We start from the raw sequence: 17,156 nt of genomic DNA, 5'->3' as shown, positions 1-17,156 counted from the left end.
CGAGAATCGACGGACCGTATCATGTGATCTACTATTTTGAAAATTGTTCTCAAAATAATACAATGATTGAATACAAATCAAAGTAATGAGTTTGAGTTGATGACTCTGTAATTTTTTTCACCGTTGTACTTATTTTTTTAACTTCAACTTAATAATTTTATATTATTTTAATAACTTTATTTATCAAATATTACTAAATAATACAAAATATCGAACCGTAGTAATATTATGTTTACAGTAAATTAAAATGATAATAATATTTAAAATGTTGGAAATGAAAGACTGATAAGCCTAATACATGTAATTTAGTGTATTTTTGTAGAACACGTGCCATATGTCCATGCTTAATATCCAGGACTATGATTTTTATGAAAATTAATATTTTAGCAGATTATATTACTGGTAGTTAAAGTAATACGTTCTGTTTTGGATTAATAATGACATGGCTAATCGAATTCATGTTATCATCAATATCAAAATATCTCTGACATATTTATTTGCTTAGCAGTACACTCATAACATAAGAGAGTATTTAATACAGAGGTTCCCAAACTGTGGGCCATGACCTAAAAGTGTGTCGCGTTTGTATTTTTGGTGTGACACTTCAAGTTTTGGAATATCTATATATTTCAAAAATGTTGAATGTTTAGTATTAGATTATTTGGGAATATATAAATAAAAGATAATATATTAAAATATGGATAAATATATGATAAAATATTTTCTATGTAACTAAATCTTATAGAATGTGTACACTGTACATTGATGTTTGAATTTAGTTTTATCATATTTATCATAATCCATGACAGTATTACGTGACATGCCACCGGCATGTCACCATTACACTGCTGAACTAAAAGTTATCGCAAGAATAGTGATTAGATATCAATAAAAAAAAACAACAAAAATGCCATTAGGAGGTTATGGGTCGTTAAAATGTGAACATTTTCCTAACAGGTCGTATCATAAAAAGTATCAGAATTCAGAACCTCTGATTTAATATATACAAAATAGAAGGGGTATTTTAGTTATGAGGAAGGCAATTAAAAATTAATACATGTTTATCACATAGTCTAAACTTCATTAATATAAAAAAAAAATTAATTCAATCATTATTTTTTTGAAACAAAAATGAAATTCTATATAACAACATAAATTGTTATTACTTATTTGTTTATCAGTAATCAATATGTTATACAGTATTTAAATTAATGTTAATCTATGTAAGTATAAATTACTGGAAATTATTTTTATAAATTATTTTGAAATGTATAAATAACTGGTACACTAATATAAATACTGGCAATACGTTTATTTGATTAACTGAAATATTATTAGTTCATTAGTTTCGAAATATACCTATCATGATACATTCATTACCATCCATAAATTTATGATTTAATTTGCCGTAAAAAATTTGCGTTTGTACATTATACCTAAAGTTTAGATGACTTTATCAAGAAAACTTTATAAATAATAAAAAAAAAATTAGCCTAAGTTTACTATTAACAAAGTAATCAATTATTATTAAAACATAATAAAATATAGGTTATTTACAGAATTTATTAGGCCCATTAAGTTACTGTTAAAGTTTTTGAAACGTACATCAAACCTAATTATTAAGCATACAACTTTATACATCACTATAAAATTGAATAAACTGATATTTTTAAATACAGATATTATATAAATCCAAATTCAATTTAACAGCTAAAAGTTACAATAAGACATTAGATATTACTTATTAGGTACTCATTACGCTTAAGTCATTACCGTAATACTATTGTTCTATCAAATATGTTAATTATTATGTTTCATGCGTACGAAAAATTAATATCCATTAAAATTACGAAAAATAAAGTATAAAAATAAATAACGTAATACTATTCCTATCCGAAAAATAGGTATAATTATAGTTATATATAATTATTTAACTAAACGCAACATGTTGTGGAATATGAATAAAACATATTGGTTAGTGTGTCGCTAGCAATTTTTAACACTTGTAGGCTTGATTATTATATTAACGCACTTGAGTTATATGATATTTTATGTAAAATAATGCTAACAATAATTCTTTATGTATACATGTCTAATAAATATTTATTAAAAAACGACATTAAAAATTAGTAAACAATTATTTTACTCACAGAGGAGATGATTTCGAAGTATATGTTATTAATCGGCTTAATTTCCCATGATATTGTGTAAGTGTTAAGTTTAATAATTTTAAAAATATATACCAAGTTTTTTTTTCAGTTATTCAGCCAATATGTATTTTGGAATGCCATCTTTTCCATACTATCATCCAATTCCAAGAAACAATGGTAAAATAGTTTTAGTATTAAAATAATTATATTCTCGAATTCAGGATAAAATTTCCAATTAAACTCTGTAATTTTATTGTTAGAAACCTTTATAAATAGTTTTTGTTTTTTTTTTTACTAGTTGTATAAAAATTCTTGATAATTTTCGTATTTAGGCTATACGAAAAATATATTTGTTATGATTAAATAGGGTAAAGGTTCAATCAAAATCAAAATATTAAAATATTTTGATTAATTGTATTAGGTAACTAAAACTAAATGCAATCTTGTTTTATTTTTATTATTATAAATCAGTGTTACTAAAACTGCCGATGATTTATTTTAATTTTCTCAAGAATATTGCCAAATAATGCTAATTAAACATTTATGTTAATTTTAACAATACCTAGGTATACGTGTAGGAATTAAGTATAATATATTGATTTTATATACTCCTTTATTAATTTTTTTTTTAATATGTACAATATATGTAAAAGTAATTTAGTTATAAGTTAGTAATACCTTTGCATTTCCAAAGACACAACTTTAAACTCTAAACTTAAACGTGCATTATTGATATTATTTATATTTGAAAAACATACCCAATTTATACAATATCAGCATTTACGATAAGCGTATGTGATGAATGATCAGAGTAATGTTTAATTTAAACTACGACTGAAACAATAATAATTTATATGAGTGAAACTTCCAACGTAGAAGAGTAATATACATATGTTATTATTATTAAGATCACGGTACATAATAGTGAATTAAATATGGTAGAATGAATTTTAACATATAGTTCTTATTTCTGTAACTAATTTTTCGATTAAAAGATTGTTTTAAAAACTTGTCATGTAGCTCATTATAGCTTTTATACTAGCGACTATCTGTTCTTCCTACTGTACCTATATAAATATTATGCAAATTGAATTGGATGATTATCCTAATATAGGGCATTTAGTAATCATTCGGTAAGTTTTCAATTTAAGAATAAATTTAATTTTTTTTATTAACAAACGCATACTTAGATACGGTATCAAGGATATCATAGCTGTGAATGCGTAATAAGTATAAAAAACTAGGATAACACAATACAATTAGATGTTCATTATGATATTGTGTTCTATACATATTCATGAATTAATAATTGTTAGTGCAAATGTGCAAAAAGGTTCTAGGCCAATTGCGTTTAAGAGGGTGTGAGGATTGATATAAGATTATTACTCGTATGTATATTAATTATTAATTCCTATAGGTAAAAATTTACCTCTTTAATTTAATAAAATAAATTAAGGTAAAAATACAATAATAGATGAAGAATATGTTCTATCAGATATAACTGATATAATTAATGCTGTGTGTTTCAAGCCGTAATAATATATATTTACCTATCTTCGTTAACTTGATGTTTGAGAATGATTTCCGTTTTCCACTAATAACTTTAAATAAATATTTTGGAAATTAAAACAAAAATAATAACATTATTTTTCTAATACTTAGTACTATACTTCGAAAATATTCTTGAAAAAAATATTTCAATTCATAATATATTTTTAAAAAGTTAACCGATATTTTTTGTCCATACTATAATATAACTGAACAATAAAATTGTATTGAATTGAATGTTTAATGTTTTTGCTGTTAGAAGTCCTGAGAACAAATCACAAAAAGTAATCTAGATAAAGATAAATATAATGGAAAAAAAGAAATAAATATGCAATAAATTTAAACTTTCAAAACAGTATTAATTTTGTTATTTTAGAAATAACGAACGAGATTTTTTTTAATCGTTAAATCTTTAGGAAAAAAGGGGGCAGGTTGTTGCTGTGGCAATATTTATTTATAAAGGCATTTACAACATCTGCGTACTCTATCAAGTAAAATGAAACGCATTAGTCAAGTATATAGAAGATTTATTCGTGTAAATACATCGAAAATCAAGTATGTCCGATTTCCGTAGACATAATTTAACATTGGGCACACCCAATTTATTATCTGACGATGGTTGGAGAATTACGTAATATATCGTAAAATTTCGTTGGCGATACATTATTCCGTTGGAACGTCGACACGGCTGTTCAAGATTTACCGCCAATGGTCGTGGCTGAGTTGTTAATGAATACTTAGGATATGGGTATATCCTAGTATCTTACGTGGCTAAATTAATAGTAGTAATACTAATTACAGCCGTCTATGTAACCACGAAAACCTAGCAATCTTGATTTAAAAAATAGTGACTGGTAAATTTTTGTTAATTACATATTTTATTACACAGCTAATATTTTCGTTTTCGTCCATTTTCCGATAAAACTTTTTCGCGTCAAAATGTGATGAACCTCTTAGATTTTTTTAATATGGAGAAAAAAAACTAAGAATCTCAAATGCATCTTTAAGAAGTCGTGCTTGTTTTTCTTTTTGGAAATATTTAAAACTATTATTTTCAAATGAAAATTAAACTGCTGAATATGAGCGCATAAAATCTATTTTACTATTATTTTAGTCAAACTGTTAGTTGTGTCATTAAAATGAATAAAATACTTAAATTAGTAAAATTGTATAAAGTATTAATCGCACTTTTTAAATATTCAACATTATTCATCAACATAAAATTATAACTTATTTTGTCATTTTTACAATTTTTTTAAATTTTTTTTTATTGATCTTGAAATTCACACAAATAAATTTCCGCTTCGACAACACGGGCCACTAGTGTTAAATCTTTAGTAAGATACAATTATATAATAATAAATATGATATATAATTTAAATAATTTTACAATATTTTAGTTGTGATTTAAAGTAGGTTTATTATTTTTATTGTTTTGAAAAATTAAATAAAATTGTGTTGGATTCATTTTAAGGTTTTGGACCTAGACTTATTCCGATGTCGTGGCTTATGTTTAGTTCTTTTCTTTGTATTTGGTATATTCTGCATTCTTCAAAAATTTGTTTAATTATGAGTGTGCTACCACATATTTGGCATATTGGTTGTTCGTTTATTGCCATAAAATATCCGTGAGTCAATTTTGAGTGTCCAATTTTAGCTCAATTCAGTTTTTTTTCATTTGTGATACTAATGTTTGGGTTTCTTTTTCATTTTTTTATTATTTTTTTAATTTGATATGATTTGTTTGGATGTTCCATATGTTTTGTCAAATGGAGATTGTGTTTTGTCTAATTTGTATTCTCACGTCTGTGTACTGGAAAATGTTTATGAATTGTGCGTCATTTGAGCGGATAGCAAGTTTGGCTTGTTTATCTGCCCTTTCATTGCCATTTATTCCTATATGTCCAGGTATCCATATAAGAATTATAATAGTATTGTTTCTTTTTTTTTTTGCTTCCTCTAATCTGTTTTGAATTTATATTGCTATGTTACTAGGATTAAATTTGTTTTTTACACTAAATTGGAAGCTTAACGAGTCACTTAGAATAATATATTTTTCATTTTCATTTTCTTTAATGAACTTAATGGCCAGCATAGCAGTATGACTACTGCTTCGGCTGTATAAATATAACATGTCGGAGGTAATTTGAATGATGTTTGTAGATTTTCTTTTACTAAGGCTATTCCTACCCCTTCATCATTTTTTGAGGCATCAGTAAATATTTTATGGAATTCATTTAGATGTTCAATAGTACTATTTAGAGCATTTTTGTATATGTTTGGTGGATGGTGATGTGTGTTCCTTTGGCAGTAAGTTTAGATCTGTGTTTATGCTGTATGTGCTTCTCCACGGTGGACTCATTATTTTTTATTTTTTTATTATTTGAGGTATTTTGGAGTAATCTTCATTATTTTGAAGTTCTAGTGTTATTATTTTGTTCTCTGATGCTGGGTTATTTGTTAATCTGGATAATCTCGCTGCATATAGAAGTGCCAGTTATTTTTAGATCCAGTGTTGGTTCCCCCGCTATGTTGAAGATGCTTTTGATTGGGCTACTTTTAAAGGCCCCTGTAGCCATTCGCATTCCTGTGTTGTGATTTGAGTCTATGTATCTTTTTAATGAATTGTTTGCTGTATTATAAATAATTGAGCCATATTGTAATTTTGCTTGGATTATTGATTTGAATATTTTAATTAGTGTTTCTGATTCACTACCCCAAGACGTATGTGACAGTAGTTTTAGTATTCTGAGTACCTACTTTGTTAGTAGCTATCTTTAGGGATTTTATGTGTGGCGATCATGTGAGCCTGGAATCGAATATAACCTAATATTTGTATGTTTTTTTTGTTAATTATGTTTATGTTGTTTAATTTAATGTTAAGTTCACCTACATTTGGTTTTCTAGAATGCAGTTTTATTTTTCAATTGAGAAACTGAATCTAGTTTTGCTGAACATTTTTCTAAATAACTTATTATTTCTTGTAAGTGATTTTGTACTATTATTTTATTTTTTCTTCTACAAGAAAAGTTAGCATCATCAGAAAATATATTGGCTTTTATTGGAAATTTACAGTGTTTGCCAATTTTGTTAATTACCACTAGAAATAGTGCGACAGATAGTACGGAACCTTGCGGCATGACATTTTCTTGAGTGAATTTTCAGAAATTTGATTTGATGTTTTGACTTGAAATGATCTATTTTTTAGAAAATTTGTAATACTATTTAACATTTTTACAATTTAACTATACGTATGTGGCCATTTAATTTTCACTTTAAAATTATTTATATTAATCAATAAACCAAAAGTAAAAATCATTGAATAAACATTTTCATTTTTTTTTTTTTTTTTTAATATTCAAAGGAAATAATTGTAATTTGTTCAATAAACTTTTTAATATTAACTAAATTTTATTGAAATTTGAAAACGTAAGGAAATTATATTTTATAATTATATTTGTAAACATATTCAATTACCACCCTTATTATATTATTATTTGAATAGCCTAAAAATTAAAGGACTTTAGCCTGTAACATATAGGTTATACAAATAAACAACACAACGATAATTTCAATATATCACTAATGAATAAAAATATCGAAATGTTTAAAAAATAAAAATCTAAAAATCATTATATTTTTATTTTTACCGCGTTTTAAGAGTACCCCATAAAATTAATTTTGATATGTATATAGTATTTCAGACCTTACAAGACAATGTTGACAGTGTTCATAAGAAGCCGGAAGTTCAATGGAATACACAATATCAAGGAAGTAGGTTATTGCAACTACCACAAGTAGTTAATATTAATAATAAAGATCGTAAAACAGATTTGAGATCTTATGTGAATACACAAGTTGTAACACGGGATAATTATCTAAATAATCACCAAAATTGGAATATTCAAGCACTGCAAGACTTTTTCCAAAGTCGTCAATCAAAACGACAAAAACAATATCAAGACTATTTGTTAAAGAAACAAGAAGAAATTAAACGACTACAAGAACAAGAAAAACTGAAAAATGAAACAATGCTAAAAAAAAAAGTTAAACAACGTTCAAAATTTCTGCAACGGCTTTATTTTGATAATTTACTACATCGTGAGTATGATGAAAACGAACTTGAAAACCATCGAAATAATGCAGATGAAACATAATAAAAATTATATAAATAAAGCGATATAGGTAATTATATATAATTTAATGATTGAATTATATATTATAGATTTTATTTATAACTTTATTTTGGAAATCATTTTAACGAAACTTAGAATGATAAATTATGTATGTAAAAAAATAATGTTGTAATATGGAACTTGTTTTTAAACAAAAACTTATTTAACCACATAAATATTTCACGCTGATAATATAAACATACATCTTGGTGTAAAATATAGTATATATAATATATAAATATATATATACGTAGTTAAATTTAAATTCAAATTTCATGTATAAAATAATCTGATTTTTGTTTGAATATGATAGTATATATATATATATATATTTATTCATTTATTTATTTATTTATGCTAAATGTAATTATATAATATATGTGTTTAGCTGATTACATAATATTTACATATCATATTATAAAATACATTTATGCATTATTCTATCTGTATGTTCCACTATAGTTAATTGCCCTATTGTCCAAACCGTTTGTAGAACTTTGAATAACGTATCATTTTTTTATAATTAACAATTATAATAATTTATAATAATACTATAAACAATCTCAAATATTAAAGTTATTATAAGTTAACAACAACAATTTTGACATGTACATAATTATAAGACACAAAATGTCCAAAAATTTACATCATATTTATTTTGTATATTAAAATTAAAATTTTTTTTTTCTCTCTAATTATATAAATTAATCCAACGCTAATGGCCCATAGTTGTCGAAGCGGAAATTTCAAGACCAATAAAAAAAAAATAATACTATAAAGTAATTTTTCGGAGCTTTTGATTAGATTTTAGTGTAAAATTTAAATTATCATTTTTAGACATTTTAAATCGTTGAATTTTTTTTTTCATAAATACCAATACTTTTTGTATTGCCATATAAAAAATAAAATAAATAATTGAATACAACCTAGCGTTCTAATTCTAATTTTAATGCATATGTCAATATACCAACAATTTTCTTTTGTTGCTATAAATGTAAAAGAAGTTATAAATTATAATGCTAAGGATTTATAATTTTATTACAAAGTAACTACCTAATAAGTAAGCTAACATAAAAATCATAAAAATGATTTTTCTCTTGGTTTTGTTTTAAGTTAAAATATTGAAACATTAAATATTTGAACAATAATTACAATTTTTATTATTTTGTAGCAGTCCGTTCAAAAAAAAAAAAAAAAAAAAAAAATAATATGTTATGTTATTTTTATTTACCATGCACATTATGCAGTCAAAATTTAACTTAACTTACACTGTTCTTTGATACGTCGATGTGGATTTATAAATTAAAAGTGAATTACGATTATTATGTAATTAAATATAATATTGTTTTTTTTTTTGGAAAAATTAGTTTAACCAAGATAGTGCGTTATATGTGAATAATTGAATTTATATTAACCATATAGTGCCTCTCTCTTTTTTTATTCAGTTACAGAATTCTATGTGTCATGCCATTGCATATGTATTTATGAAAAATAAAATAATGTTTTTATTGAACTATATACTTATTAGTAAATACTCGTATAATCCATAATAGCACGAATAACATCGTTTTAGACTACGAGAATCCAGACATTTATTTATAATTTGTATTCCACTGTTAGAATATCCAAATACATTCAACGCTATAAACTAGAAACTTGAATAAATAATTTGGGCGCAAAGCCAGTATTTAATTGCTGTATTGCTAAATTACAATTTAGTAAGACGGCGCTGTGGGTATACGATATAAGTGCAGTTATGTGTAGAATTATAACATCATGTATCTTTGTGAAAATATACTTTTAATTATCAAAATTTGACATTAAAATACAAATTAATACTTTCAGAAACATATTTTTTACAATTATAAAAAGATATTTAAATTATTTAAGTAAAACAACATTATGTAAATTTGGTACGTGGTAAATACCTAATAAAAGTTGAATAATTTGTGGAAGAAAATGTTTTCATAAGGAATCTCAAAATCGAAACGTATTGGAATATTTTATTTAACAGATTAAATATGGTCTTATTCTGCACAAGTTTAAAAATTTAAATATACGATTTAAAATGTTCAAAATTAATTTTGGTTATAGAGGCGTAACATGCAAAATAAAAACAACCATAACAAAATAAAACCGATAGATTTAATACCTTTTTTAGAAGCTAAAACCATTGTTTAGCATTTTTAGATTGATATTATTATAATATAATTAATATAATTGAACCGTTCTGTTTAAAAAATATGAAAATCTAATCTATCATCATTATTTCTACCATATTATATCGTAATATTATTGTACGTTATAATATTTTAAATGTATAGCTATTAACGGTTAATAATTAAAGCACACGAGTACCACTATAATATTATCAATACTTATAATAATAATATTGATAATAATACTTCCGTAAAAAAAAAAAAAACATTTTAAAATGTAATCTACATCACTGTTTTCTTTATCGCACTTATAATTCAATATTGATATAATTATGACATGATGACATAACGTGTTTGCTCATAATGTGAATATATTGATAGTAGGTATGTGAATAATACAATAGCCAATACGCCCTACATATTATTATATACGCCACACTCTAATCAGTATTCAGTTTAATCTTTCCGAGTTTTACTCGGTGTAATATTGATATAAAACGACTACAAAGGTATAAAATATTATATTATATTATCGAAATAATTGCTCATGATAAACCGTTAATGACGTAACGGTAACGCACTTGCGTACCGGTATGACACAGGTACTAACTGCAGCTATGATGTCTAGAACTCAAGACATAACAGCAACTGCTATTTTTTACAGTGATTTATTGAGCACACAAAACACTACCTGTTTTGTTATCTGACTTTAGACCACAGCTAGCTGTAAAAAATTATAATAATATACATTTATGGTTTATGATTCTGTAATTTATGATTTTTTTTGATTTTTTTTTTTTGTCTTACGATAATTAATGTATTCGTATACGCACGTCACATACATTTCGAAAAAGTAAATTGTTACAAATGAATGTTTAATTTGAATGGTTTATTTTTAATTTTTAATTTTATTTATTCAATTAAAAATTTTTCAGCGTATTTCATGCTATTTCAAGTTTGATTAACTTTTCTCTTGACGAATCACAATGTGATTGTGACGATTAATTTTATACACTATGGACCGGAATGTAAGCTTCTTGTAGGTAGTACTAGGTACACACTATATACAGAAATGTAAATATTATACTCATACATTAATTATACTGTTCAGTGTATGAAGTAATTACAGTAGGTTTACCATGAGATAAATTTTTATGTGCAATTAATACATTATTTTATATTGTATTACCTAAAAAATAATGACTTAATAATGAAATGATATCATAATAACTATATATTGCTACCTATATACATTTCCAAACAAAGCTTGTAGAGATATTTTAACTTTTAATATTATGTCTATTTATAATAATGACAATTAAATCGTTTTTGATAATTGCTCTTAGTTTTTGGATGAATTTAGCGTATGGTTGTTTTACAATGTATCAATATAAAAAAGTTTAAAATGAGAAAATTAATTGAATTTAAGAGAATATGAAAATATGATTCTTTAAATATGTTTGCTAGATAAAGATTGCATAATCAAAATTTGAACGAACAATAGAGTTTTTAATGCAAATTCATTCATTAAGTTTGCACTTGCCAGTTTTAAATAACCTGATAGAAATATGATAGAACGAAACCTCTATGTCTTATAATATATTTATACAGTCATTAAAAGAGTTTTTTAAAGCAAACCATAGTCCAAGATCATTTATTGTGGATACTCTTGATAAATTAATATCTGCCGTTGAATGGAGTCTTAGAGTTTTATCTAATTCCAATTGCAGTTTAAATAGTTTAATAGTATATATTTTATGCTTGTTATTTCTCTAAATATTTTTGAATTATCGGCAAACAAAAAGACATTTGAATACATAAGAACTATTTAGATATCGTTTATAAAAAAACAGAATAATATCGGGGATAATTAATCTCTTCGGGGGACTTCTGAAGCATTGTACATTTATTCAGTAAAATAGTTTCCTTGTTTTATAATTTTATAATGGCGTGAGATATATAAGTGAAACCACGAAATTAATGGTTTGGCTAGCCCATAAGATTTAACTTTATTTTGATGATTTGTGGTTTTCCTATCAATGTTTTCTTCATGTTTGTATTCATAACATTGGTTTACAAATAAGTATTAAAAGACGGTAGGATTGATTGTTTTAATATACTTAAATTTCTTACTATTGATCTGTTTTGTCTAAAACAATGTTGGTTATTAGATAACAATGAATTACATAGATTCATAAAAAAATTATTCAATTTATATTCAACGTGAAAAGTCGTAAACTTAATGTCATTCTCAAAAATATTACATTTTACGACTGGATAAAATATAGTAAACAAGAATATTATGTATTAAAACTTAGTAATAAAAAATAATGTTAAGCGGTCTGTGTATCTATATATATATAGCTCTTTTTAAGGAAGTAAAACATCGACCATGAAAATGCATGACAAAGACCACTATACTCATCGCATGACTATTTAACTTTGTCATTGTGTTACATTTGTATAAATACTCTACTACTGGTTCGACAATGAAAATTATACTAAAATTGTGATTATTTTTTTATAAAATAGGTATTATTTTCGATACACAAATCAGTAGTTAGTTATGTATACCAAAGTTCAATTAAACTAAACATTTTTTCTGTAATTACTTTAAGCTTGTGATTTTATAGTTAACTTCAATTATACCTAATTGTATAATTATAGCTAGTAGAAAATATTTCAAAAATATGATTTTTTTAATTTTCTAGGCTATAATTTATATAGTAGATTTAAAGCATTAGTTAATACCTCCTACCGAAAATCGTCTAGTAGACGACATTATTGAATGAATGCAAATAAGTGACGTTTTTATAGAATTCCAATCAACATTTATTTGTAATTGAAATAATATGCTAATTTGATTTACAGAGCATTGTTTTTTATGAGAATTTATATATGATAGCATAAATAGCATAGCTAAAAAATTCTACTCAATTAATATTTTATATGTATGACCTATTTTTATACGCATAATAATAATATGTTTACACTGTCAATGACTTCACTAATCAATATTATATTTTACTTATTATCAATATGTTATTTAATATTAGAATTCATAATACAATATCACAATCTGAATCGGATAACGTTTAAATTATGTCCTAAACTTCAAAAATATTATACATAATTTCAATTCAAATTTACTTAAAGAAAAAGATTATTCATTCTCAAGTAAAATTAATATAATCTACTGATTTATACATATTGATAAAAAGATTTTTTTTTAAATAATACCGACACAAGTAGCTTATATTTGAAAATAAATATGAGTTGTCAGTCGTAGGTTTTATATTTGTGTTGTACTCTAAATGTACTAACTCGACTAAAAAAAATTGTAAGGCAATAGTAATAAATTAGTAAGTTGAAGTATTAATAATGTAATTTGTGGCTTTACTTTTCAAAAAGTATGCCAACCAACTAGGTAAATCAATATGTACTTTAATATGTTGTACTATAGAATTATTATTTATATACATAAAATTCTATTTTAAAATCAAATAATTTGTATCATTCAAACAATCACATGATGATATAAAATAAATGAAATAGATATCAGGAAGGTACACGTACAATAAAATTGTTTTGTAGTTATTATTATTGATACCATACGTCTATACATTAGCGTAATATATAATATGAGTATTTCCATTTTGTAATTATATTAACTTTAATATTATTGCCAAAATGTAATCTACATATTATACAGATGTATGGATTTTATAATATATTATTCAAGCCACATTTAAACACGGAAATATTTAAGATACTAAGATAGGATAATATTATAGGCATATTCAAAAGCAATATTACCTAATCAGAGATCCAATAGTTACGTTAAATCTTACAAAATATGATCCCTGATAAAATATTGAAAGGGAAAGATAGGTTAATCTGGATTCAAACGAAATATAAAAAATGTAATAACCATCTTATATAACATTGGATAATCTGGGATGATTTTTGTTCATTTTCAAAGAATTGTTATTGTTCAGTATCGTTCTTATACCTAGATTTATTCGCTTAATGTATTTTTATGGGAACACAAGCCCTTTTTCATTTTAGTTAAATGTTTATTGAAAATGAGATAGTGAATTTTATAAATAATATTTCCATTATTTGAGAGCAGAAAAAAAATGAATATTTTTTCGATTTGATATATTTTACTACTATCTATATCCAAATATCACTCATGGCTATCCAATTACAACTAACTTTTAATGTAACCATGCCATAATATGTTTGTCTGTATAGCCGTATAGGTACAAAATTATACAGACACATTAAGAACTTAACTCCATTAAAATTATTTTAATATGTCCATCGCTGTTATTATAGATATTTTACAACATTAGAACATAAAACCAATGATCTAATCGACTAATGATCGAAACATTTTTTTCACATCGAAACACGGGTACATACAAATGAATATGAGTTATAGTTTTTTTTTTTTTTTTTGTATGAAACTCAAAAAACATATTATGAATTGAAAATAGAAGTATATTTATATATATTGAATACTTATAATTTAAGGTAAATGACTCAGAACTTTTATATCATCATACTCTAATTTTATAAGGAGGTTTGGAAATAAGTAGGTTTTTTATAAAAGTTAGAAAGTTACAAGATACTATATCAGTTGAATAGTATAACTAGATAAATGTTCACATCATAACATACATGATTTATATACCTATATATTAATCTAAAACTCGTATACTAATAATAGAAAAACCATTAAAATTAATCTACCAGAGATATTTCAAATTCATTACTTTGCAACACGTTATCGTTCACCTATTGGATGATGAATATGTTCCTAAATTGTAAAATTCTATTATCATATACACCATAATGCTTATAGCTATTATTAATCAAATTCATACCTACTCATTACCACTACACTTCTTATTTGATCAAAATACACCCAAATTCAATTCATTAGTGCAGTTGTCACCAACTGGCGGTCCACGGTCTGGATACGGACCTCGAGCACTTTTTTTACGGACCACGCACGCTTTTTCATTTTACATTGATTAAGTTCATACGCCCCAAACCGGTGAGAGGATTAATAATCCGAAATGCAATAAAAATATAATATCTTATCACTGCATCATCCATCAAAGTGTGTTGTGTTGCAAGTTAAATTTAAATCTCAAAGCTACAATGACAAAAGTGATCAAAATAGTAAACTTAATTCGAGCCAAATCATCACTGAAGCACCGTCAATTTAAATCATTTCTCGATAAAGTTAAATCACAATAATAAGGCGATTTACAGCTGTACAATAATGTAAGGTGGTTGAGCAAATATTTTGTACTTCAACGATTTTTCACAATATTGGATGAGATCAAGTTATTCCTTTCTAGTAATAATCAATTATGTGCAAATGACTATTTAGATTTCCTTGACATAAAAGAACGTCATGTGATATCTATCGCTTTTTTGACAGATATATTTAAACATATCAACGATTCAAATTTAATAAACATAAATACCTATTTATTAACGTGTGTAAAAGTTATTGAAACTATTTGAACCACGCAAAGTATGATAAGTTTCAAAATGAACCCCCATAGAAATAATAAGTTTGTGACCCCTGCATTAGTGTATCAAACGGTTCAATATAATTAGAACAATGTAAATAATCATAAACGAATCACGTTATATGTTTGAAGCAATGTGTGCTACTTATTAATACTAAATAATAAGCAAGATTATTTATTTATTTTTTTTTTTTTTAATTATCCCGCGGCAACTAAGGCCATTGGAAAGGGGGTAGTACTGTAGGTTCTTATGGAATTGTAGGTTGGTTTTACACGTGGGTGAGAGTTTTTGGCAGAATTTCTGTTGGGGCACCCGTAGGTTTCTGCCATGCCCCGGAGTGGGGGATGGCGGCACTTGTTCTCTGGACACCGTGACTTGCCCGGAGAAAAATGTCGCCCGATGGTCGAGGATCGAACCCGGCCCGACTGAGCCACAGCCAACGCGGTAGACCACTCGGCCTATTTATTTTTATACTATGTTTCACTAACAAATTTGGTGAAACCCCTTACGATAGTGTCGTTTTTTTTTTAAACATTAAATGATTTTAAATAAATATCACAATAGATATGGTAAACAAAGGCAGTTATTTTTAATACATCGATTTAACGCAAGGTATCTACTTGTTTTAAAATCATAAAATTTCAACTATAGTTTTAACTTAAATTAATCATTACTGATTAATATATAGCAATATTATGGAATATGGATTACATCTTATAGAATATTATAGAGTAACTACAGATTCTGGAACATAATACTTTAAAATCAGTACTGTGTGCTTTATAGGTACTATTTATAATACTACTAACTTGAAATTAAATTTAGCTTAATTTTCCCAGTGAACATATTAATTAAACACATTATTTTGTGCACGTTACACACATATACGGTTTCTCTCAGAACTTATCATTCAATCTATATATTCCATACCTTGTGGCAAGGTTAGTCAGGTTAGATAATCATTTTCTCGGTTTTGTAATTATACACTGCAACCAAATAACTAACCAAAACCATTCCAGCGTAGTCATTTAACCAGATACGTCTATGCCGTCTATTAATATTATATCATAGAATTTATATTATTATAGTGATGGCGTATCTTATTGTATTTACTATCTTAAAATAATTTTATAAATTACATAATTATTTTCTTAAAAGCTAAAAGTTATATAATAAATAATCAAATTATAAAAAAAAATGTATGTGGTAATGTGTTTTACTTTTAAATTTTTATAAAACATAAGAAACGCATATTTGAATTATTACACATACATTGTATAACTACGTGATAATTTCCCGTTATTATATCCAAATAAGTAGACTCTCTTATTAAGAACTTCTAAATTCTGAAATTCTATTATAATGTTAAATCAATCGAGATATATTTTAAACTTTTGTTTTATTGTATTAATTCTATTTGGAAAAGGTTGTAAGCAAAAGAGTGAGCAAACAATTAACAATTAAATATATTACTAATAACTAAACAAAAAATACCTAGAGGTATTTAATTTTTTTTAAATATTTAAAAATGTATATTTTATGTGTTTTAGCGTATTTCTCTAATAAAGAAT

General features: G+C 25.1%; 1 protein-coding gene and 1 pseudogene across 1 annotated transcript; one reads left to right on the top strand and one right to left on the bottom strand.

The window, feature by feature from the left end:
* Nucleotides 1-1,996: 1,996 nt before the first annotated feature.
* Nucleotides 1,997-8,643, top strand: LOC107163812 (uncharacterized). The gene is made up of 3 exons (XM_015511402.2): nucleotides 1,997-2,207; nucleotides 2,260-2,327; nucleotides 7,395-8,643. Exons 1-3 carry the CDS (start codon nucleotides 2,158-2,160, stop codon nucleotides 7,853-7,855), a joined length of 579 nt encoding a protein of 192 aa, XP_015366888.1. The 5' UTR covers nucleotides 1,997-2,157; the 3' UTR covers nucleotides 7,856-8,643.
* Nucleotides 5,106-6,183, bottom strand: LOC149058166 (uncharacterized; annotated as a pseudogene).
* Nucleotides 8,644-17,156: the final 8,513 nt, after the last annotated feature.

Source organism: Diuraphis noxia, unplaced genomic scaffold (genome assembly GCF_037042655.1).
Source record: "Diuraphis noxia isolate RWA-SAM2 unplaced genomic scaffold, SU_Dnox_SAM2 contig0002, whole genome shotgun sequence".
Taxonomy (NCBI): domain Eukaryota; kingdom Metazoa; phylum Arthropoda; class Insecta; order Hemiptera; family Aphididae; genus Diuraphis; species Diuraphis noxia.
Note: the sequence above shows the minus strand (reverse complement) of the source record. Positions and strands in the feature narration are given on the sequence as shown.